This window comes from Carassius gibelio, chromosome B3 (genome assembly GCF_023724105.1).
Source record: "Carassius gibelio isolate Cgi1373 ecotype wild population from Czech Republic chromosome B3, carGib1.2-hapl.c, whole genome shotgun sequence".
Lineage (NCBI taxonomy): Eukaryota > Metazoa > Chordata > Actinopteri > Cypriniformes > Cyprinidae > Carassius > Carassius gibelio.
This window is the reverse complement of record NC_068398.1, coordinates 24,154,731-24,180,621: the sequence shown is the minus strand read 5'-3', so window position 1 is coordinate 24,180,621 and position 25,891 is coordinate 24,154,731. Positions and strand designations below refer to the sequence as shown.

Here is a 25,891-nt window from a genome sequence, read left to right as displayed (position 1 = left end):
TACACCTAAGGTGCTTCAGTCCAGTAAGTGTGAGAATAAAATTATAATATATACCATATCATATTATAAAGCATATAATATGTTTAGAACTTTTAAGCAGAAAAACATTTTTTTTTAATTATACTTTAAAGCATTACTAAAAAAAGTTTGACCTACATGATGGCATAGAAGAGCCTTTTGTCTAAATGGTTCCATAAAGAACCTTTGACATCTGAAGAACCTTTCTGTTTCACAAAAGGTTCTTGTTTTTGTCTTTTAATTTTAAGAGAGTCTCAATCACATAGCCGAAGGAATTACTACATGTTTTTCAGCATGTTTCGATTTGGTTGATAATTTATAGGTCTTAAAATTTGCATGTACAGTCTGCTTTATAGGGTTAAAAAGTAAAATCAATGAGCACCTTTCAAAACTACTAAACTAAAACCAAAAAGAGCATTTATTGAAACTAAGCTTTTCATTTTCTTCATTTTCAGTGAAACATGAACAATAGTGACTTCATGCAAAGGGATGCAGAGGGATGACAGACAGTGATCAACACTGCAGGCAGATAGATTTAGTTGATGTCATCATGAATGCACCTTAAGGGCCAGTTTTTAGCAGGATTAAACCTTAAACTTAATTTTGGACCACCGCGAAAGAAAACAAAAGCAAATGCTAAAACATGAATGATTTGACCTCACTTAACCCTTTGATGCACAAAGCTATGAAAACCCCTTCTGATGCACTAACATGGGTCTAAAATGACCCGTATTCATTTCCTATGATATTTCATACTTCGCTGGGCATCTTTTTGTTTTATCTTTTGAAATCAGTTTATTTTAGCATTTAATATTCCCTGATCTATAAATTTCACGATTCATGAATAATAATTTTTTTTTTCTTTACAATGACCACAAATTAATATTAAAAAAAAAATTCATAGATTATTTTGTCGCTACATCAAGTTTATGCACATGGGTCAAAAATGACCCATCTAGTATGATAAAACAAAAAAAATAAAGACATTTTGTTAAAATAATTATTTTAGCTGTTCTTTAGAGCACATTTAACACTTGAAATATGTTTATTGGCCACTTTGTCACACAATGAAAAAAAATGTTATGTTGAATTTACTTAATTTTATCACGTCAAGGGGTTGCACGAAATAAATGTATCTAAATCATATTTTTTAAGTTGAGTGAACTTATATTTTATAAGTTGAGTTTACTTATATTTTATAAATTGGTTGTACTTATATTTTATACATTGAGTTTATTAATCTCTTTTAGTAATTTCAGATTAATTATATTCATAATTTTAGCTAAACTATTTTGAGTAGAATTTACTCAAATTAATTGTTCAACCAGATCAATTTAATCGTTTAATTTCTACATATTAAAATTCATTTTAATCCAATATTTTTTAATCTATTGTATCTTTCATTAATATTCAGACAAATAAAGCAAACCCAATATTTTCAACTCTAAGTCCCAAACGAGAGTGCCTGTAATGTAACTCAGTAATCACCATTTCTCAGATAGCTCAATACATGGTACACCACACAAAATGACGGTAACAATCAGTGAATAGTGTTTGAGTATAAATGGATCAATTTGAGTAGAAAATGAACTTCAGGCGTCACAAAAATGAATGAAACATAAAACATAAAAGAAACATCAAAAGCAACCATAAAACTGTGTAAATACAACTCGTAAACTGTGAAGAAATTAACATTTTTAATTATTCATGCCCCAGTGCATGATGGGAAATACACACAAAAAAATGATTCATTGAATTTACTAAAAAAATTAATTTAAATATAGCTAAAATAAATTGATTGCAACCACCTACCATAATTTTATTTAGTAAATTCAATGAATCATACCATCATAATCATAATTCGTTTAAAACCAATTAATAATTATTAATTAAAATCAAAAACTAAATTTAAATGGATTAAAATTGCAAAATTCAATTACGCTTAATTTAAATGGGGCCATAATCATTTTTTTCAGTGTTATCAGTTATCAGTGATGTGCATATGTGCACATATGCACATCACTGATAACCGATAACACTGAAATTGGACTGTCTGTAGTGCAACCATAGTGAATGTGACCGAATAGATGAAAATAAAACTAACAAAATAAAATCACACAGGTACAGCACTAAATCAAATTGCCATCTCAGTGCTTACATGCCTCACAAATGACAACTACAGGTTTGTGCTCCTTGACAGATGTAACAACGGGCCTGACGCTGAACACCAGTGGCTTGTCTGGCTTTGGCAGCTGGCTTACATAACTTACGTGAATAGGTGAAAACCTTTTTTACTCAATCTATTGGACTGAGTCTAATGTATAATTTTGACTTTTATTTTGTTGACCTAGTTAACATTAGCTAGAAAATAAATAATAAAACTATACTATAGTCTTTAATTATAGTTTTGGACAGGTTTCTCTGACTCACTAGTAATAGATTTCAAGGTCCTTAGCCTAACATTGAAATGTTATATCCAGTTATCTTTTACAATATATCTAATATTTTATGTGGTAATAAATTATAAAATAAGACTAAATGCATCAATTATACAAACGCAGCAATCCTGAGTTTTGAAATGTATGACAGGTGAATAGATTTCTTTAGTAAATTTGTTCCCAAAAAAATTGCAAATAGCAAAGGTTTCTAAATGGGTAATGTTTGACCCATGAGAGTAAAATTCATGTAAAAATACAAAACTCTGTTTTTTTATGAAGTAAAGAAAGGGCAATAATGATTAGTGGAAGTCAAAAACATCTGGAATAATAAATGATAGAAAAAAAAACATTTCTTTCATATATTCAGCAAAGAAACTGAAATAACATAGGAAATGAATAAGGGTCATTCTAGAACCATGTTGTGCATTAGAGGGGTACAAAAAAGATTTTTATTAAATAACTAAGAAATTAAAAAATAAGAATTTTTGATGATCAAAAACAAGTAAATTGAGGAATTCCTGGAATTCTGAATGAAGAAATTAATTTCCTGCAAAGATAGAAAAAACAAACTTAGTTGGGTCACTTTAGACCCATGATCAAAGGGTTAAAACAGGTGTTTAAAGGCTTTGAATACAATCAATCAATCAATCAATCAATCAACAAAACAAATAGAAAACCTTCTTAAACATATATTACAAGAAGTCATTTATATACTGCAGCAATTCCCATTTCTTCAGACCAGAGATTAATACATTTAGAAGGGAATCTATAATTGATCATGAATGTTTTAAAATCACCCAAATACATTCTTATTAATCTAATGAAGTACTACTCTAAAAGTAAAAGCTTGTTTTCTAAAGACAGATGCCATGTTTGGACAGTAATAAGGCATATTGCATTACTATACAGACTGCTGGCTTTAGACTGCTCTCTGTCTGTGCTGTTTTTGCTTCTCCCCTCATCTTCTCTCTGTCTGTTCTCTGTCCTTGGTGGTGTTGTGTTGGTCGTAGAGGGAATGCATTAAATAATCAATGAGAGGAATCGGATTAAGGAGAGTGCTTTTCCAAAAGGGGAGCAGAAGACAGCAGAACAAAAAAGAAAGAGGCTTGGGAATAGAGATAAAACTACACACAGACACACACACACACACAATATTATATAGCCTATCAGTAATTTGAATTATTATGTACATGATGTAGCATTTTACATTATGTAAAGAATATCTGAGCCTTATTTTATAATGTTTAATTTATTAAGACTTCTGATTAAGATCACTTTCTTGATATCTTAATGATGGATCAGATATTTGATCACTCAAACAGATAACAGCCTCTTCGGATCAGATATGTCAGATACTGTATATTGTTCATTGCAAGAGAACTGCAATTTAAATGATGTATGATGCAGACTGGTCTATGTGCCACAAACATGCACCGCTGCACATCTGTGTTTTCCATCAGGGTCTCAGGAGAACAGATGGCCGTGTGTTTGCAGAAAGCAGCAGGAAGAACAAACTAGAGCCCACTGAGCTGATGTTTATCTGCATTTTATCTATACTGTATAAGCTGTAAGTGAACTTCCTGGAAAAATGTGGAAACAAAAATAGGCAAGGCTTATAGTGCCAGGGAAGATTGTGTGCATGAGTTCTTTTTTTGTGTGAATAAATAAAACCAGTAAATATGTGGGAGGTGCATACACTTTTCCAAATGACTTCACTTAAACATATCAGATGAAGTCAAACAGACTGTACGTGTAAATGCCAATTTAAATCGACCTGATTGCTCATTCTTCAGCTGTGTGGATACGTGCATAAATAAGCAGATGACGTGTGAGGCGTGACATAAATGAGGATGTTTATAAAGTAAGTCATTGTATAATAACCAGATCAAATGCTCTGAATGTTTGGGGATTTTATTTTCGCCAGTGTCACATGGCGTCTGTGTCGACTAGCGAGAAATGACAGTAAATACATGTTCATTATTTCCTTGTTCTTTATTCTGCTTCCATGATCATTGTCGTCTTCTGCAAAGGTTAATGTAGCATAACAAAGCATACGTTTGTATTTCTAAAATAAAACTTGAAGAAGTGCTATATTTAGTGAGCAACAGGCCTATTTGCAGCAGGTCTCTTAATAGATCTGTGCAAGTGTAAAAAGTATTCTGCGAAAGGTATAACTCATACAACAAGGAAAATTCTGTCATATTGAAAGAGTGAAATGTTCATATATTGACTACATATGTTTTTAGATTCTTAACCCAAGTGAGATTTTCACTTAACAAATAGACACAACATTCCTTCATGGTAAAAGCATGTGCAAGTGTGCATGAGACCTTAATTTCGGTATTAATACAACACATGTGATGTGTAATTTCCAGAACCATTTCTTGACACAGCATCAGATATGAATGTGTTTTGCATCAGTTTCTGTTTGACATTAAAGACAGCATTGAGAGAACAGAATGTAAGTAAGAAAAGAAAAAGCGAGAGCCTAATGACCTAGGACCGGAACATCTGGACTGAAAACATCCTTTGACGTTTCCTTAGAAGCCCATGTGTTATATGCAAACAGATGTAAATATGAGCTGTTTTTATGCTTCAGGGAAATATGGTTGGAAGCGTCTGTTTAAAAAATCCTATCTGATAATGGCACAAAGACAATGGAGCATTGTGTTAAAGATTAGTCTGCATCAATCAAAGACAAAGTTCAGTCAACATATGTGAGCGAGAAAAACAGATTAACCTGGGTTTGATACAAACACTTCAGAGCTGCTTAATCATGACCTCAGTTTGAAAACGAACCAGAGGTTTCCTTTGGGTATTTCAGAGGATTTTTAAAAGTATTTTTTGATTTCTGAGAAAAAAGGACTGTTAACATTACATGAAGAAACTTTACATAATTTGTTCTATAAATTACAGGCAGTCACACCTGAAACATTAATTTTGAAACCAATGCTATACTAAAAACCCATTTGTAATTCCTGAACACATACTTTTAAAACAGCTGAATCTATTCCGCTACAAACTGTACATCTCTAAGTTAGCGTCAAAAACTATAGTCCAGTCAATAAACTTTGATATTGTTATATTTGATGGTTTCTTTTTGTTGTTGAGCCATTTTTTGCAATATTTTTTTCTTCATTCTTCAATAAATAAATAAATAAATAAATTTCTAATAATCTGGATTTTTGTGCAAGCACTTTGGTCCAGTTTTTTATGGTTTTGAAATTGCTTTATAAATATTTGAGTTAAGAGTCTCTATTTTTCTTAAATAAAAATGCACTTTGCTATATATGGTCAAAATATTAATTTAGTTTCGTTGTGTGATTTGTGGCCAGTGGCACACATAAACGTACACAGTGTTGTAAAAAAAAAAAAAAGGCGGGGGGAATGATTAGCCTACCGCACTTTTTCTTACATCCACTGAATTAAAAGTTAAGATGACGTAGGCACTGCCAGTAATTCAGATGACTTCCAGGCGCGCTGTTCTGTAAGCTCTGCCTCCCCCCGCCGCGCCCGGCTTCAGAACAGCGCGATCCGAGGGAGGACAGAGCCGTCGGAACAGCCTGCAGTGCCTGGGCAATAAACACAGGCGGACTCGAGCTCGCTCGCTCTTTGCCCCGCCTCCTCTGCGTCAGTCGAGCTCTGCGATTGGACAAAATCCTGATCTCGTCCGTGAGCGCGTCAAAGTCCTGTCAATCAATGAAATGTGCAGCCCATTTTCGCATAGACCACTGTAGCCTGCGTGTTTGCAGTGACGGAAAAGTTGGAAAGGGTCTTTTTAGAGAACCGTATAGTGTCTTAAACGGTAGTTATTAACGTCAGTAACGTGTTGGTTCTGCTTATATCGGCGAGGGACGTTTTATCAGACACCTTGAACGACACACGGTGGGGTAAGTTGTCAAACCACGTCGCTTTGTAAAAGAAACGCACTTAGACGCGACTCTGTGGTTGTTTCTCTGTGAAGATTGTACACTCGTGCTGTGTCAGATAATGTTTTGCAGTGCAGCTCGTGCTGATGTCTCGGTCACGATCTGAGAAAGGGATGCGCTCGTGACGGAAATAATGTACGTATTGTTTCATCTGAGCCGCTAAAGCTAGACGAATGTCACTACTGTGACCTGACAAGACGATACAAGTTACATGTATAACTTGGTTTCACTAACCCTTAGTATGTTGCCCCTATTCCTTAAACATTACAGAATAAGAGTCTGAAGAATCATAAAGTTTTAAGTTCGCCTGAATACATATTTTGTCACCTGATTTTGACCCGTTTTGCTTTATTTCGTTGATTCCTCATAATTGCAGATTCTTTATTATACCATAGCAGGTTTATAGATGCCATATTGTCGGTTTCTCTTCTTGGAGTCAGTCAATAAAGCTGTTATTTGCGTGGTTGACCGCATTTACAATAGGGCCAAAGTGTACATGTTGTACTTAACAGGCTGAAATTAAGGTGAGGTGAATACAAATTATGAAGTGAGAAAGCGACAAGTGGAAATAAAATAACAATAAAAATGTCCTATACTCAATCTTGCAAATATCTTGAAAAACCAACCAAAGTGCTTCCATTTTTTTTAAAATAGACACTGCAGAAAATGAATAAGGGGAGTCAATTAAAGATATATATATATATATATATATATATATATATATAAAACAAAAGACTAATAGAATAGCCAATTAAACAACTTTCAGTTTCACTTCTCATTATGGTTGCAGTCCGTGGATTACGCCCACCGGCACCGACCCAGCATAAAAACAGCTTTGTATCCCGCTGTGACAGCTTTCAAGCTTTTAGGATTTGATTCTAGCAGGTGCACTGCTTGGAACGTTATCGCTTCTTTTCTCACGCGCTCTGTGTCTCTGGGGGGATTCCCCACCTCTGCGTCGTGACGTCACCTCTTCCAGTAGATGGCCGAGGGAATCCTCGTGCGCGACGGTGAGCGGCGGCTCTAGCTGGTCGCCACATTTTCGCTTCTGTCTTTCGTGTCACCTCACGGAGTTTTGCTTTACACGCCAAATGAGACCACTTTCAGTTTTGCACGATGGCCCAGAGCGATAGAAGTTAAAAATAATAGGCTACCACGAGATTTTTTCTTTTTCTATTTATATTACTTATTTTATAGTGTGTTTTTTTTAAGTAATTCTGGAGCACCATGTATACACCATGATGATGTGATGTGAAGTAGTGACCAAAAAGGTGCATGAGGTGAGTGAGGTCTGGGATGCTTGAATTTTGGTTCCCACTTGTGGTAAACACTTGATGACTGATTTTCCTGTACTCTTTGGTCAAAAAAAAAAAGTTAGTATATATATATATATATATATATATATATAAAATGATCATGTTTATGGCATGATTGGAATAATAAGTGCTCCATATCTTTATCATTTGTTTCTTCAATCATGCGGATCTGAACAGCTTCCTCTTTTGTTTTCCCGTTTAAAGTGTTTAGTGCCAGGAAATGCTTACCACTGTTAAAAAGATCATCATCATAACTGTAAAAGACTTCTGTGCTACTATAAAAACCTGTTAATTGGTTAACAGTATTTTCTCTTACCGGAAACTGTAATATATCTAATGGGTAAAATTAGTGTAATTGTAAATTAAAATCTTTAAAATGGTATTTTTTTTCACTTTCAAAAACGTATCATTTAAAGTGAAAAACCATAAATTGACATTCACATTGAGAATGGGACACCTCACATTTGATGTTTTTATATATATATAAATATATATATAAAGGCATATAGTTTTTCCAGGGACCCAGACCACAACATTAGACATCTCTTATCTACATCTTGTTTTTTCTGGGTCCCTAATGACTCACACCATTATCACTGAGTGAACTGATCTAGCGAAGGCCAGTTTTACCCATTAGCGAGTACTATACAAGACAAGGCTTTGGAGTATAATCCCTTTTTTTGGGCAAGATTTTAGGTTTAATGATATTTCTGTAGCTTTTTTTTAATTTGCACCCAGATACTAAGTTCAGCTTCTGCTCATTCTCATAGTACCTCCAGCATCTGTATTATTTGGTCGTATTGAGGTGTATTGGCATGACCAGCATAACATCTTCCATTCATTCTGATTTTCCTAATTACTAGTTTTCATTTTGGTTCAAATGAAAAGGGGAGTTCGTTTCAATGATATCTCAAGCAACTATAAGGGTCACAGATACTCCCAAAGTTCTGGGAAACTTTGGTTGAAGCCAAACCTTTACAGATGAAAACACATGGGTGGGGAGCTTGATTATTTAGAAAAATTATGGTTGCATCCATTGAGAACTGCTTGATGACCCTTGATGAAGTTAGCCATGCTTTCTTATTGTTCCCCATTAACTGCACAGTTGTTACTGACAGATTTGTATTATATAATTTATCATTTTTAAAAGTACACTTGTTATTTTTGTGTCATGCTGCTCGGTGTGAAAGTTGCTATTGTAGAAATGTGCAATTTTTAGTCAAGTTGTTATTCATTTTACAAGTAACAGTGTTCAATAATAAGTAGAGTTGTTCCGATTCCGATACTAGTATCGGAAATATCTCCGATACCACAACAAATTCTGGCATCGGCATCGGCGAGTACATGAACCCATATACCGATCCGATACCATTTTCTTAAAAAAGACCTAGTTATGACCGCAAGCTTTGCCTAACCGCTGCACGGTTCTTCTTCGCTGCTCAAAATGCATTGAAAACACAGGAAGTTGTGCTGTGTTGCCACAAGCAACCCCTGTTTAGAGCAGCGAAGAAGAAATGAAAACGCGTTAGCAGCCCTTATCTATATATGACTGGATCACTCATCACATTCTAAACTGCCAAAACACAGTGAAGCCGCTACTATATTATAGATCAGTGGTTAGCAGTATGTCTCTGTAGTACCGGTAGTTACAGACTCTCGAGTATATTCAGTACCGGCAACTGCGTTCAGTCGCTTCCGTGTAAGTCAAAGCGCAGGGCTCCAGACAGTAGCCGAATATATACTAGTGTCTGTGAATATTAAACTGCAAAATACTATTTAAATATTACTCCCGCAAAATCTACATCTCTGTGGGTGACTGGCACAGATGCGCGAGAGCTCGCTGTTTTGTAGTCTCTGCTGTGTGTCATGAGGACACGAACGCATAAACCGTCACTTCATGAGAATTTACCGTTTCATTTGAGAATACTGTCATATCATAAACACAGACACTCAAAGATCTTCATGGCAGCCCATTAAAATAAATGTTTGGTTTACATGAGTAAATTGACAATATATAAAGCTACTGTTGTAGCCTACAGTAATAATAATACGTCTCTATAATAATAATAATTATGCCTAGATGGTTGCTTGTTTTTTACTTGTTTTGTTGTAAAGAGATTATCTGATTAATAGATCTTTTTTGTTGCAGTTTTTTTATACAGTTATATTGTAAAACTTAAATACCTTTTTTAGTTTGCGGTGTTAGATTTTTGGCTGCATTTGAAGTTCTTTTTTGCATAAGAAAATAAATAATACTGTCAAATTCATGTTAGATAATAAAAATACTGTAATAAATACAGTAGTTCACCATGTATTTGTTCATGTTTTATTGAGGGATCTGTCTGAAGCACACCATAAAAAAATTCTAGCAATTTACACAGGGCTAGTAGTATATACAGCTGTATATACAGATATACACCCAGGTATCGGATCAGTACTCGGTATCGGCCGATACCCTGAGCCCAGGTATCGGAATCGGTATCGGGAAGAGAAAAAGGGTATCGGAACATCTCTAATAATAAGGGTTTAACAGGGTACTTTTAATTTGTGTAATTTTATTTAATGCATTAAGGCATTATGGAGTGTATTGTAGTTATTACTTTAAATGTGAAATTTTCTCACTGTCTCTCTTAAAATTGATGCAATGGATATTCTCCCAGTTTTTGATTTATTGTGTGGTTCTCTGAGCTTTGCTGATGAGAGTAAAGGTCAGTAGGGTCAGATATTGTTTGATATAAGGAATAAGTTAATAACCTGAGAATTTCTGACCATTTGAAGCTTTTAAAATACTTATAACTCAGCATATCAACCTGGATGTCCGGCTGCCCTCATTTAAAGCTTTGGTTGGTTTGTGCTCATTTTTGGATGGTACATGAAGACCCAGTGCAAGTTCTTTGAAATTTGGTGCTTTGTTTTTATACAGTGTACTGATATATACAATATGTGATTCTTTTGGCATGGAAAACGTTACACTGAGGACAAGATCTCTGACAGTTTTTCTCAGTCATTTATTTGTATTTCCTCCTACAGCATTTCATTTAGGTTGACCTAAATGACCTTTTTGTGATGTTTAAGACCAATCAGGTATTGTTTAGTGCAAAGAGTTTAAATCTTTTGAAGGAGGCTTACAGGTCAGTTTTAAAACGCTTTGCTGCACAAGCAACCATTATCATTTTGACTTGTAAGATGAAAGTCAGAACATGACATGATTTGCCACTTCTTAAACTATATGATACATGTGACATACATTCTTTTCATTGTGCTCACCATATTGAAGATTCATTGTTTCATTACCATTGCACCGGTTTAGAGACTTGCACACTCTTATATGAAACCCATTCTAGTCTAACTGAAATACAGACAGCAGCTGTCAGCTGTTCTTGATATTACTTATTTATGTCCTGAGCTTGCTTTGCACCAGACTGTCTGGAGACCTTGTTTCACTCCTGCTTTTAAAGAGAATCAAAGGTTGTGTTCGAGCTGCAGAACTGTGTTTTTTTTTTTTTTTTTTTTTCTTGATCTGATATTTACACATTGGGAAGTCAGACACAGGTCACATAATGAAATCTGACTGATCAGATCAGTCAGTTTCCATCTGCTGTTTTGCAAGCTACTTAAAACGATTGCAGTTAATTACTATTTGATATATATATATATATATATATATATATATATATATATATATATATATATATATATATATATATATATATATATATATATATATATATATATATACACACACACACACACACACACACACACACACACACACACACACACACACACACACAGTACAGACCAAAAGTTTGGACACACCTTCTCATTCAAAGAGTTTCCTTTATTTTCATGACTATGAAAATTGTAGAGTCACACTGAAGGCATCAAGGGCTATTTGAGCAAGAAGGAGAGTGATGGGGTGCTGCGTCAGATGACCTGGCCTCCAAGGGCTGGACGATTAATCAAAAAGTAATCGAAATTTAGAACCTCTAACCGACATAATTTTCCCATGTTGGTTATTTTTGTTATTTCCTGTTAATACGTCCCCCTTGTAGCCACATGATTCTACCAGTCAGTGGCATAAAAGCAAAACACGGAGGTGAACGCCGGTTCAACGCATAGTGATGGCGCGTGAGCGGTGAGCCTCGAGTCTTCACTAAACTTTGTCAGTATTTGTTTCCCGCCCCGCAGCTGATTCTTAGGCCGGTGACACACTGGCTGTGTGGCGTTGCTGCGTGTCAGTTGCTTGACGGCTGCTTCGCGTTTTCTGAGTCGTTCTTTACACACCAGAATCGTGCCTGACGCGGCGCTGGCGCGCTGCTGTAGGTGACGTAGAGGGAGGCCGCCGACAGACCAGGATCTTGTCTTCACGACAACAATATCTATACTTCATGTTGAGCATAAATATAAATCCTACTGATAAAGGACACCGTCAACAGCAAAATAGACTGTTTGACAGGTGCAATATGCCAGTGTGTCACCGGCCTAAGGTTTTCAAACGGCATCACACGAGTGTAAACCTCACTACAACTAGGAAAAAAACGATTGTAATTCAAACGCAGCTCCCGTCTGCATTTAAACAGACCTTTACTCTTAATTCCGATCGGTCCAACGCAATAACGAAATCTGAGCAGGTCTAAAAACTGAAACGGTTAATGCTGCACTTTACACTTTAGAAAAGTTATATATATTTTTTAAATATGAGCAGGCGTACAAGCTGGGATTGGTAATGCCACACTGTAATCATAGTTATTTATTTATATTTTTCATTATATGATATTGGTTTGAGACTGAGAGTATTTTATTTAGTGGAGAACTTTGCAGCAGTATTTTATTTCCTATTCTTTTATTTTATATATATTTTATTAAAAAGTATTTAAAAAAAAGTGTAAACACATTGTTGCATGACCAGCAGCATTTTACTAAAACCCACCCCTTACATGGCTCTCAGGAACAACGTCACGCAACCCCATCATTTCACCAACCAAAAGAAGTTGTCCGCCAGAAGCAAACAGGCAGCTTATGCGCAAGACAACGTTCCTGGACGGTCATCCTCGGAAAGCGCCGTCAGAGCACCACGTGAGAGAAGAGAGAGAACAAATTGAGGAGGAAGCCTACGTTTCTATATTTTTATAAAAGCTCCCGAACAAAATAACCCGGGCCATTGGCCCCGAGGAAGCACTGACGAGGCACGATCAAACACCGGAAGTGACAGTGGAAACGCAACTGGTCCTGCCACACACTAGCACGCCCGCTTATGGCCCGACAGTGGAAACGTGCTCTATAGTTCTAAGCGCTCATTTTGGGGGAGTTTTGTGCAGTTGGTGCGGTGCTCACATTGTGGTTTCGGCGATTCCACACGGAAAATAAATACAAACGGAAAAACCTGGAAACTATAGAAATATAGCTGTATAGTTTCCAACTTGTTGCAGATTTTGCACTTGTGACTAAAAAATAAACACAAGGGCAATTTTTAAAGCAAAATGTAATATAATGAAAATGTGAGTATATCTTGCAAGTATAGAATAATTGCATATATTATCCCGAGCTAGTGTTACGGTTAATTCCAAAATTGATCGGAATAACAGGAAATCGGTTTCAAGTAGCGGAAACTGCCGGAAATGCCACTTAACTACACTCTGCCTCTCTTTCCACTTGTATCTTGTGAATGATTGTGCCGTAGGAGATGGGTAGGAGGTGAGAGACATTGTTAAAGACAGATCAGAACAAAGCTTGCTTCTTCTGCGGTCTTCACGGAAATGAAAAAGAGGCTAAGGTCACAGCCAGGCCTGGGCTTTTTATCTCAGAGTGAACATTGGCCTCATCTGTGAGTGTCACATCCTTTGAACTACACCAACGTTAAGCTTCCAACAGCTCAATTGGAATAGTTTGCAAGAGCTCTATTAGAAACACAATGAGGCTGTGAAAGCGGACTAGTGAGTTGATTGGTTTATTTTTTTTTCCGGTGTGATGATATTTCATGTCCCCAAAAACCTCTGTAGTCCCATAAAGCCACTTGTTAGCAATCGACTTTAAGACAAGTAAAAGATTTTTAGAAATCCCAAAGGGGCATTACTGATGCATTTTACGGAATAGAATAAAATGTCAAAATATATAGAACCTTCATGAAAATTAGCTGTAAATTTACTCAGACTCAAGCCATCCAAGATGTTCTTCATTGTGTGTTTATGTAAACAAACTAGTGAATTGAGCCAGTTCATTGGCAGAAACAGTAATAGAATCTCATTTCCCTGTTTGCCTGAGGCTATAGATTACCAGTAATGTTGTATATAATGTTCAGTTTCTTCAACACAGACTGATTGTTTCATTTCCTTATAACTTAGTATATTGTCAGGAGCCCCTGACTTGAATTTTATGAATCACCAAGGACCACGGTTTCAGCTAAAAATCTTTTTTTATTGTTATACTCTTGAAAATAATTAATCTACATCTTGCGTTTACAGCTAATTTTCATTTTTGGGTGAATTACTCCTTTCAAAGTTCTTCATGGAATTGTCATTGCCAATTAAAAACGTTTATTTTGAAAACTGTTATAGTCTAAATTCTCACAAAATCCTAGCGTAGCCAATTTTGCAAAAGAGGTTGACCAGGAAGTTGTTTAAAAAAACAACAGTTGTTTTCTATAGAAATTAACTTTCACTTTAATACATCTAACCCTTACGCCTCTTAGACCACAGCCTACTGACCTCCATCTTTGGACATCTCCATCTTTTGCAGTTTTAGGGTAGTTTGCATACTCCTTCGTTTATGGTAACTCATTTGAGAGCTGAATTATAAACTTCCTCCAAGCTTTCCCCGAATCCCTCCCATTCTCTGAGTCTATTGTTCTCCTTCAGCTTTCGGCGAATCTGCTGGATATTTCTGACAGAACTTCTTCCAGCCTTAAGTACTTGCTGGTTTTCAGCTCATTATGACTTATCCTCTGTGTCTATGACCTTTTTCTCTTTGCACTTTGAGTCACAAACTCAGCCAATATAATTGAAGTTACTCTGTGCTTCTGGTTACTCGGCATGTGAAGGAAGGAAAGCTAACCGACACTGAGTGCCAGGGTATTGTTTTTAGCCGCTCTCAAGTTGTGTAAGTGATTTTGCAGACATTTAGGTTGCAGTATGAGAAGAGATACAGGAACTAGGAGTGTTGTGAATGGGTCCTAATCTAAAGTCTTGATAGGAGATGATTGAAACTAATTTGGGATCATCATTCATATTCCTGGCAGTTGTTTTTTTTTTATTCTTGGGAGCACTGACATGCTGTAAAATGAGAACGGATGCCAGGTGGTGGGAGTCTACCAAATCTTCCCCCAGGGAGCATAAGCTATGTGGTTTTCTCTTCTACCCTTGAATTTCTTGGCAATATGATCTAAGATATAATGTGTCATTAATTATGCAGTGTTCCTAATATGCAGTGTTTCTGAAAAAAAACAGTGATGCCTTCAAAACCGTTCTTGTTGCATTTATGTAACATGTGATATTTGAGTTGTGTAACCGAGACTTCCTTTCCCCTTAGATTTGATTGAACCGCTTTGTTTGCCTTTTCAGTTTCAGTATCAAAGTAGATTGATCAGGGGTGTTTACAGATTTACAGCACTTATGTAAATCCATGAGTTCATAGACCTAGACTTTTGTTGGAAAATCATTGCATGTGATGCAAAACCTCAATATTAAAATCTTTTATTTATAAAATGTTTTTTAAGGTATTTAAAGATCTCATAGCTATCACGGTCAAGTCATTTTGCAAATTCAGCTAAATCAAACCTCATCTATGCTAAAATAATCTAGGTGACAAATCAGCAGATTGTGCAATAACAATGTAGAACACAAAACAGAAACTAAATGTTTATGAGGCAGGAAAATGGATGCACAGTATGAGTAAATGGTAACTTTTAAGTGGCAGCTCAGAAATGACCTGGAAGGACAAGAGTGAGTCCCGTCAGTTGTCCAGTGATGTCATCTCATGGTTTTATAGCAAACCAACTTTAAGCCTCCGTTTTGTCTCTTGTCTAACCAATGTGTACTTGATGGACGTGTGTCATTTCATTAATTGTTCTGTGATCAATGCTGTAGTTCAATTTAAGGACGTGGTCCTTAAATATGGTCCTTCAATTTAAGGAAATGTGGTCCCATACATTTATCTAATTTCATTCATTTTCTTATTGATATATTACTTTATGGTTTGAACATTAATATATTACATAATATGCTGTGTATAGTGTGCAAAACCTTAGACCATAGTTACACTGCATTGTGCCATGTTGGAAAAACATGAGGCGGTCTACACTGGATAAGGCCAAGTAACTTCCACAGAAATAGCGCAGGCACTTATGTCATATTTATGTCTGGTTTATTGTTGGGTTTATTGTGTTGTTCAGGATTTACAGTCATGGCCAAAAATATCGACACCCTTGGTAAATTTTATCAAAGAAGGCTGTAAAAATTAATCTGCATTGTTAATCCTTTTGATCTTTTATAAAAAAGATTCACAAAAATGTATCCTTTCATTGGATAAAAATGATTTAACATGGGGAAAAATATCATTATGAAATATTTTTTTTCTCTAATAGACATTGGCCACAATGAACGGCACCCTTTTATTCAATACTTTTTGAAACCTCCATTTGCCAGTTTAACAGGTCTACATTTTCTCCTGTAATGCCTGGTGAGGTCAAGAGATCAGAGACCATTCCTTCATCCAGAATCACTCCAGACCCTTCAGATTCCCAGCTTCTCTTCAGTTCACTCCTCTCATTTTCTGTAGGGCTCAGGTCAGACGACTGGAATGACCATAGCAGAAGCTTGGATTTGAGCTCAGTGACCCACTTCTGTGTTGTTTTTGAGGTTTGTGTTTGGATTATTGTACGGTTGGATGATCCAAACATGGTCCATTATAAGATTTCTAACAGAGTCAGTCACTTACTGATTTTTTATATGTTGGTATTTGATAGAATCAAAGATGTCATGTGTCTAAACAAGATGTCCAGGACCTCCAGCAGAAATATAGGCCTACAACATTAAAAATACAGCAGTATATTTCATTGTACACATTAAGTACTTTTTATCCCTGTTTTCACAAAACCCATCTTGAGTGTTTGCTGCTAAAAAACTCATTTTTTTAGTTTCATCTGACCATAGAAGCCAGTCCCATTTGAAGTTCCAGTCATGTTTTTGGATGAGCTAGGATAATTTTTCTTGAAACCCTCCCAAACAACATGTGGCGATGTAGGTGTTGTTTGACAATTATTTTTTTTTAGGTTTTCTGAGCCCGAGACTCAACTATTTTCTGCAGTTCTCCAGCTGTGATCCTTGAGCCCCTTTCACACTGCCATTCCGGCAAATACAGGGGTAAAGTGTTCCTGTAATTGTTCCCTGGTTGCTAGATTTGGCACTTTCACACTGCCAGTGATGACCCGGTATATGTGCGTGCTTTCACACACAACCCTTGAAGATCCCGTAACGACACGTGACATCAGCGCGTGACGTGTAATGTACGAGTCGACAACGCTTGGCACATTATACTTTAACTGAAGCAAGCAGACGATCTCTGCGTCAGCGCGGAAAGTGAGGAACTAACTGATCTCTGCTTCATTACAGTTTGCACATATGTTTTCGTCGCGAATGTTGATCTTCCTTCAAAACAGCCGGAAAAAAAGTCGCGCGATAACGCGCATCATCACTTCGATACGGAATTAGATCTGGCTTTTGTTCACACAGCGCTCGTTCCGGATCGATTACCGCAATGTTACTATGTCCCCGACCCGGGTTCGATTCGGTAATCAATTCCGGGACGTGGTTGCTTTCACACAGAAGGCGACCAGACAATGTTACGGGAATATTGCGGGTCCGACGTGCAGTGTGAAAGGGGCTTTGGAGAGTTTTAAGCCACTCAAACTCTCCTCCTCACCATGCATTAGGACGATATAGACACACGTCCTCTTCCAGGCAGTTTTATAACATTTTATGTTGACTGGAAATTCTTAATTATTGCCCTGATGGTGGAAATGGGAATTTTCACTGCTCAGGCTCTTTTCTTAAAGTCACTTCACTAATTTGTGAAGCTCAATTATCTTTTGCTGCGCATCAGAAATATATTATTTTGTTTTTGTCATTGTGATGGATGATTAAGGGAATTTGGGCTTTGTTTTCCATCCTCTTTGTATTTCTGTGAAACAATAAGCCATGGCTGGATAATTTCATGTTTATAATCATGCTAGAGTGCACAAAATTGTGAACATGAATGGGAATATACTTCAGAGATATTTTACTCATAAGAATTTCTAGGGGTGCCAACTATTGTGTCCAATGAGTCTTTGAGAAAAACCTTTTTCATAATGATATTTCCCCCATTTTAAATTCTTATTATCCAATAAAAGTATCATTTGTTTTGTGAATTTCTTTAAAAAGATCAAAAGGATTAACAGCAGATGAATTTTCACAGCCGCCTTTGATCATATTTACCAAGGGTGCCAATATTTTTGGCCACGACTGTATTATTCCATCCATTTTGTTGTTGTTTTGGCTTGAACTCAACCGCGTCAAATTTGCCAGAACCATAGCCAAGGGAGCTGGGAGACTAGTGCAACACTAAAGATTTGCTAGCAAAAAAAATAGCAGCTTATTGTTTAGCACTTTGTACTTGATAGTTTATTGATTATACATTGACGTTACAGTGGTCATAAATGCAACGGGTATCCTAGAAGGTGATCTAAAAACCAAAAAATGTTGCCAACCAACAGTGCTGTAGACGTGTCTTGCATACTTCTCCAGTATGTGTCCAACCCTCCACCTCATACTCTTCTATTTCTAATTGAAACCTGCATGAATAAAGTAGTTCACTTCCCCATTGTTCACGCAGCAGGTAAACATGGAGACCGAAGATGCACTTAGTTTTGCGGACAACAATGTAAGTTTGCTTTCCTTCATGACGAAGCCTTGTTCATCATTTTTGGTTGAAATGTTATCTGCCGAAAATGTGTGAGTGATTTATTAATTACGATTTGTTTATTATTGTTATTTAAATTTCTATAAGGAAAAGGTTTAACAGTTCTCGTTTGGCTAGTTTCCAGATTGCAGCTCAGAATTTGGATGAGTTTAGGGAAGTGAAATAAAGAAAGCTTTTTTCAGTTGGACTTGAGGACGCATTTCCCTTTTCTTGTGTCCTTTTCTCTCTATCCTTCAGTGTGCAATCCTGAGTGAGGAAAGAAAGTGTCTTTTATAGTCAGTTTGTCAGCACAAACCTGTGTGTGTGGATGTGGTGAACTGCGAGTGTGTGTTCCACAGCATTTTGAGGTAATGCAGAGCGAAGCGGCGTCCATGGGCTTTTGAGGTTTTCCTCTTAGAACGGATGCTCTCACTGCTTGACGATCAACAGCCACTGATTTCTGTGTCCCTGACAGACTGGTGACATGCACCTTACACTTCCTTGACACGTTTAGTTAAGACCGGGTTGCTGGTGAAGACTTATGAAGTTAGCTACATATAGAGGCAATATTTAACACTGTAGATCTTGATTTGGGCTATTTATGTATTTATGTTTTGAATGGTCGTTGAGGTACTTTCACTTTTGAAGTTCGTCTTTCTCTTAAGCTGTTTATGAGGAAGGAACAAGGAAAAAATATCTTGACAAGCTGAACGGACCAGTTATGTTTATCTTCCTCTTGTCAGAGGAGTTCTTAATTCTCTCTCTCTCTCTCTCTATCCTGCAGGTCAGCATGGCCCAGTGGAATCAGTTACAGCAGTTGGAGACGCGGTATCTGGAGCAGCTGTATCACCTTTACAGTGACAGCTTCCCGATGGAGCTGCGCCAGTTCTTGGCCCCCTGGATCGAGAGCCAGGACTGGTGAGTTGCCCTTGCCATTTTTATTTTTTTATGAAAAAGTGCACAATACACTACTTTTGAAGTCATTGTTGAATTTTGTGCATAACCATGCCATTTAATCGCAGAAAATCATTTGATTAATCGCAATTAAAACATAAAATTATGCATTTAATCATTGCCCAGGATATAAAACTTATACACTTAAACTTATATATTTTTACTTTTACGAGTCGTATATATAAGTAAATATAAGTAATAAATGATTAAATAAATAAACAATGCCAGTTGCTTCTAGCTGAATTATCTTAAAGACTTTCTGACACCAAGAGAAGTAATGATGAAGAGAACTTGATCAAGTGGAGGTGTTTTTAGCAGCTTGTTATCATGCTCCTAAGCTCTAACCACTTCTAGACATGGTGTTCGAATGGCACTTCCTTATTCTTAGAATGATTTTAATGCTCATCATTAGAGTCATCTTAACTGATGTCACACCTCTGCCCGTAAAGCGCTCCTGGAAAGTCTTCTGTGAACAATAACACGAACCAGTGCCTTTTTTTTCCCTCTGAATTTTCTCATAGCCTCAGTGTGAATGGCTGCTTTGTGATTCTGTTGTGGGTCTGAAATGTCACTCTGAAATGACTCATGTCCGGTTTCGTCACCCCATGTCCGGTTTCTGTCTCGCAGTATGCATCTTTGAGTCGAAAGAGCGGAGCGAAAACAAAATGTAAAGAAAATTATGCTGGGTAATCTTTATTGTCAACTAGTGAAATCTTCCATGTGTTCCCATAGGGGGCAGCAGCACACCTAAAGAACCATTGTGTTGCAGCATATCAAGTGTTTGTGATACTCATTTTAGTAGAATAATAATAATGTCTCTCTTCCTTTTTTTTAACTTTTAAGAGTTTTGATACTCTGTTGCACCATTTCAGAGCTGCATAAAGTCATCGTCCTCCACATCGCCCTCACGTCACAGTTTTCTCATTAGTGTGCTTCAAGTAAACATGAGGAAATACAAACAAGCCGTGGGATGTTTGGTTTGTTTCCTGCTGTCAGTGTCGTAGAACTTTCTGAATGGGTTGTGTAATTAAGTGCTCAGAGGAACATAATCATTAGTAGCATAATGAAGCCTGTAATTTACTGATAAAACACATTATTGCTTTAGGTCAAAGACTTCTCGCACTTCTTTGTATATGCAGATCCATACGGTCTTCACTCAATGTTTGATCTCATTAAATGAGCAGTTATCAGAAAGGTTATTTAGAGAAGCGAGAGGCATGTAGAACGGTGTCAACCAGCAGATTTTATACAACCCAAGAAATCAAGCCTGTTTTGTTATTTACACTTGAGAGGAGTGAATTGTGAAGCGGTTTGCACTGATGTCAACTCTTTTTATTTGCATTATTATTGCAAATAATTTTTGTATTATTTTTTATTATTTATTTGCTTTTTATTTACTTTTTTTTTTTTTTGTTCCAAATAGAAAATAAACTAATTAAATTAAGTACTATTTATCAACAATACAAATGTGTATTTCCACGTGGTTATTTAATTAAACAAACTTTTCTAGCAAATGACTGTTGCACAACTTAAACACTGGAAAATGTGCCTAATGTTTGTTAGTTGGTAAACGTTAAAGAGATTGAACCAGCTGTTAGACACCTAAAGTTATTGTTGTAATAGTGATGAAGTGAAGTGACATACAGCCAAGTATGGTGACCCATTCTCCGAATATGTGCTCTGCAATAAACCCATCCAAACTGCACACACACACACCGTGAACACACACCCGGAGCTCGGTGCTTTGCTCAAGGGCACTTAAGTCGTGGTATTGCCGGCCCGAGACTCGAACCCACAACCCTAGGGTTAGGAGTCAAACTCTCTAACCACTAGGCCACAACTTCCCAAAGACTTCCCAAGATGATGACATCTCTGCGAAGGTACTGCTGGTTTAGTTAGTAGGATACTTTGAATACCGTGTCAATGCGACGTTATGGATAATGTGGGTGTGCCAGCTGAATGAGGTCAGCAGTTTGGAGAAAACTCAATCATGTGACTGATGATGACAGCAAACTGCAGTGATGCATGGACCCACATGGACCTACGCCTTCCAAATACACACTAATTTGTCGGTTTTTGCAGTTTAACTATATTTTAGTATTTAGACGAAGACAGATGTTTTGTTGCAGGTAAAGACACGTCTGATTATCAAATGCATGTTTGGAATGGAGGAAGCTGCTCATTACCCATCACATAAGCCTGTTTGCTTGTGTCTGTTAAAAGGGCGTATGCGGCCAACAAGGAGTCTCACGCAACGCTTGTGTTTCATAACCTGTTGGGGGAGATCGATCAGCAGTACAGCCGCTTCCTGCAGGAGAACAATGTCCTGTACCAACACAACCTGCGGCGCATCAAACAGCACCTGCAGAGCAAGTATCTGGAGAAGCCCATGGAGATCGCCCGCATCGTGGCCCGCTGCCTGTGGGAGGAGCAGCGTCTGCTGCAGACGGCCACCACTGCACAGCAGGTACACACACACACACACACACACACCCACATATATGCATACATGCACAACTACAGTCATAAATAAGCACATTTAAACACATACAGGTGAATGATGTATTTATTCGTGGGTGATATACTCAATGGGGTTCTATGGTAAATACATTTTAATATACAAAATAACTTTTTTTTTTTTTTTTTTTTTTACCTTTCATCCGATTTTCATTTATAAATAAAAACACGATTTAATTACACACAGTATACATATTTTTATACTCAGGTCTTTTTCAGTCAAACTCACATAAATAGTATAAAGTGCTTGGAAATGGATTCCACTTTGTAAGGACACATTCAGATTTCTGTCACCTCTCTAGGACGGCCAGGTTGCCCATCCCACTGGCACTGTGGTGACAGAAAAGCAGCAGATACTGGAACACAACCTGCAGGATATTAGGAAGAGAGTACAGGTTGGTACATAAAATCACACTTTAACTGACCAACCTTGCATCACAATTACAGGTGCATATGCACCCCTTTATCATCTCCCCTAAAGTTGTTGTTTTGAAGAAATCTTTTATAGCATTTATCTTGCAAAGGGGTTTTCAAACTTGTGGTGCCACAGACCCTCAGATATGATGATCCCCTTATTCCCCTAAAATAAAGCAGCTAGATAAAATATTTATTTTTTATTATATTGACAATTATCTTTTTTTTCTGTCCTCTGTTACAGTATTTATAGATATAAACCTGAAGAGATGCAACTAGGGCTGTCAATAGAATAGAAGAATTGTGATTCATCTACTGATTTCTGACCATTCTTTTAATATAAGAAAAAATAAACATATTTTTTTTTCTGAAATATTCCACAACCCCCCTAGCACCTCATTATGGCCTCAGTTTGAAATCCCTTTTCTAACATAATGCCATTGTGCACAAAATGAGGGTCTCATATTTTACCTCTAACTGATCCAGCCACCTTACTCTTTCTGTACAGGATATGGAGCAGAAGATGAAGATGTTGGAAAATCTGCAGGATGATTTTGACTTCAACTACAAAACTCTTAAAAGTGCTGGAGGTATGATAAGTACCTGTTGCTGTCATTATTTTTTTTCTGTCTCAAATAACTTCAATAACAGATTAAACCTCATCAAATCTGTTACGATTCAGAGCTGTCCCAGGACCTGAATGGAAACAGCCAGGCAGCAGCCACCAGGCAGAAGATGTCTCAGCTGGAGCAGATGCTGAGCGCTCTGGATCAGCTGAGGAGGGTGAGATACAGAATCAAGAAAATACCACCCAGTGAGTCGTTCCTTACATTCACACTGATCACCCAAGAGTCAGAAGTTCAACATTGTTTTTCTGTTTTGCAGCAAATAGTGACTGAGATGGCTGGGCTGCTGTCTGCAATGGACTTTGTCCAGAAGAATCTGACAGATGAAGAACTGGCCGACTGGAAGAGGAGACAGCAGATCGCCTGCATCGGAGGACCACCGAACATCTGCCTGGACCGCTTAGAGACATGGTACACAGTCCGTTCATATCCAAACCGGATCTTTTTTTGTGGATTGGTTGAATGTTTCTTTAAATGGCTGTTTTTCAGGATCACCTCTCTGGCTGAGTCGCAGTTGCAGATAAGACAGCAGATCAAGAAACTGGAGGAGCTTCAGCAGAAGGTCTCCTACAAAGGAGATCCCATTATTCAACACCGGCCAGCTCTGGAGGAGAAGATCGTAGACCTGTTCCGCAGCCTTATGAAGAGGTTTGAAACCACTCGCTCGTGTGTAAACGCTATAAAGCAGCCAAGCAGCATCTGATCATTAATGTTTGCTTGTGTCATTGCAGTGCGTTTGTTGTGGAGCGGCAGCCTTGTATGCCCATGCACCCTGACCGACCACTTGTCATCAAAACAGGAGTTCAGTTCACCACCAAAGTCAGGTGGGTACACACAGAGGTGAGTCATAAGGAAAGATGTCTAGACATAAATACATACCTTTTTTTCCCCCTCCTCTCTTTCAGGTTACTTGTGAAATTCACAGAGCTGAATTACCAGCTGAAAATAAAAGTGTGTATTGACAAGTAAGTCCCACTTCCTGCCCGTGACATCAGAATGAGATGACTTTGACGTGCAAGGTTTTAATCTTTTTTTTCTCCTTTGTTCTGCAGGGAGTCGGGTGACGTGGCAGCCATTCGAGGGTGAGTTTTGAGGTTAAAACGATGAGTTGAGTTTTCATATGGTGTTTGTTGTTATAAAAATTGGTTGTATTTGGGAATTCAAATAAATATTTCCGCTGTTTTATTTTTATCATTCATTTATATTGCACAGTTTCAACAAATGTTGTGAAAAGAAGTCTCCTCCTTGCTAGTTCCTGTAAAAGTTTTTGCATTGTGTTTTTTTTCCTTTAGTTCACGAAAGTTCAACATCCTTGGCACCAACACGAAGGTGATGAACATGGAGGAATCCAACAATGGCAGCCTGTCAGCAGAGTTCAAACATCTGGTAAGCTCAGCCTTTACGCCACTCTTTTTTTTCCGGAGTGCAGAACCATGTGGGTTTTTTTGTGAGTTGTGTGGGACACTGTTGGCCCTCGGAAGCTAAATTAAACACAATTTTTAAACCGGTATTTATTTGTGTACCAACAATGTCCCGTATTGAATACATTTAATCTCAAGCATGTTTTTTAGTGATATATTTTAGTGATATATTTAATTACACTAGCATTTTAACTTTAGTTAGAGTCAAAGATTATTGCTGACTGAGACAGTCATCATTAGTGTAAAAACAAAACAAGGTCAGACTTGTTACAGTGTCATTATAATACAGAGTACTATTAATTAATTGCACATACTTACTATATATTATAGTTAGGATTAGGGTTTATCTTAGTCAACTTATTGTTATTATAATAGTAACTAAGTAATGGTAATTGTAACAGTACATTTAATATGTGTTAAAAAGATCCCTTAAAATAAAGTGTCACCCCCCCAACACACACACACACACACACACACACACACAAATATCACCCAGTAGAATTATTTCACTTCTTGTTAAGCTCATCATAGTTTAAATATATAAATCGAAAGCATCTAAGCATAAAAGGTGTTTAAATAATTTAACATAACATTTCTGTTCCATAACAATCAGCCCCTGCGACATGCAGAGTGCCTGTAGTAGAAGAATGACATTTACATTTTTTATGTCAATTACATCATATATTTGTATTAATTACTAAAAAAACACTTCTTTGAATCTGCCCTACAATCTTTAAGAAGACTAGATCAGCCGTCGGCTGAATGTTGCTTGAATTAGTCTTGATTTGTCGTTCTGTCTTTCAGACTCTTCGAGAGCAGAGATGTGGCAATGGAGGCCGAACCAACAGTGACGTAAGTCTTCGTATAATAAGCATTATGCCACAGTTATTAATTTGACTGAGGGAAGCGTTGACCTTTGCCCTCTGAACTCCAGGCGTCTCTGATAGTGACCGAAGAACTGCACCTGATCACGTTTGAGACCGAGGTCTACCACCAAGGACTAAAGATCGACCTCGAGGTGAAAAACCACATCCAAAAACAGCATGCTTAAACCATTGGTACATTTAAAAATGACACTTTCATTTTCATCAGTATTTTAGAATAGAATAAAACGCCAGACGTGTCTTCTCATGACAGGATTGCTGTCACAAAGCCGCTGTCCTGTTGGGCTGTTTATCAAATCAAAGATGATGATGTTAAACTCTTGAGAACATGTTAAGTCCCTCACACTGCTGCTGTTGATTGAGTCAGCTCCTGAAAGCCAATAAGGTGATTGTGATAGGCTGTCGTCATGGCACCAGCAGTGGGAGGATCGGAGTATGT

At 37.2% G+C, this 25,891-nt stretch overlaps 1 protein-coding gene across 4 annotated transcripts in view; it reads left to right on the top strand.

Annotated features, from left to right (window-relative positions):
* Positions 1-6,155: 6,155 nt before the first annotated feature.
* The window catches only part of LOC127953596 (signal transducer and activator of transcription 3), a 28,671-nt gene continuing 8,935 nt past the window's right edge, over positions 6,156-25,891 (top strand). For 2 of the 4 annotated variants that reach the window (XM_052552800.1, XM_052552801.1), the window contains exons 1-13: positions 19,421-19,554; positions 21,814-22,057; positions 22,410-22,502; positions 23,030-23,111; positions 23,204-23,304; positions 23,407-23,558; positions 23,637-23,795; positions 23,879-23,971; positions 24,053-24,112; positions 24,200-24,229; positions 24,440-24,533; positions 25,373-25,420; positions 25,503-25,586. In XM_052552800.1, the coding sequence (XP_052408760.1) occupies positions 19,427-19,554; positions 21,814-22,057; positions 22,410-22,502; positions 23,030-23,111; positions 23,204-23,304; positions 23,407-23,558; positions 23,637-23,795; positions 23,879-23,971; positions 24,053-24,112; positions 24,200-24,229; positions 24,440-24,533; positions 25,373-25,420; positions 25,503-25,586 (1,368 nt within the window). In that variant the 5' untranslated portion in view covers positions 19,421-19,426. Of the gene's footprint in view, positions 6,347-18,873; positions 19,005-19,420; positions 19,555-21,813; positions 22,058-22,409; positions 22,503-23,029; positions 23,112-23,203; positions 23,305-23,406; positions 23,559-23,636; positions 23,796-23,878; positions 23,972-24,052; positions 24,113-24,199; positions 24,230-24,439; positions 24,534-25,372; positions 25,421-25,502; positions 25,587-25,891 lie in introns of those variants that run through there. The other 2 variants (XM_052552798.1, XM_052552799.1) reach the window with 2 other exon arrangements.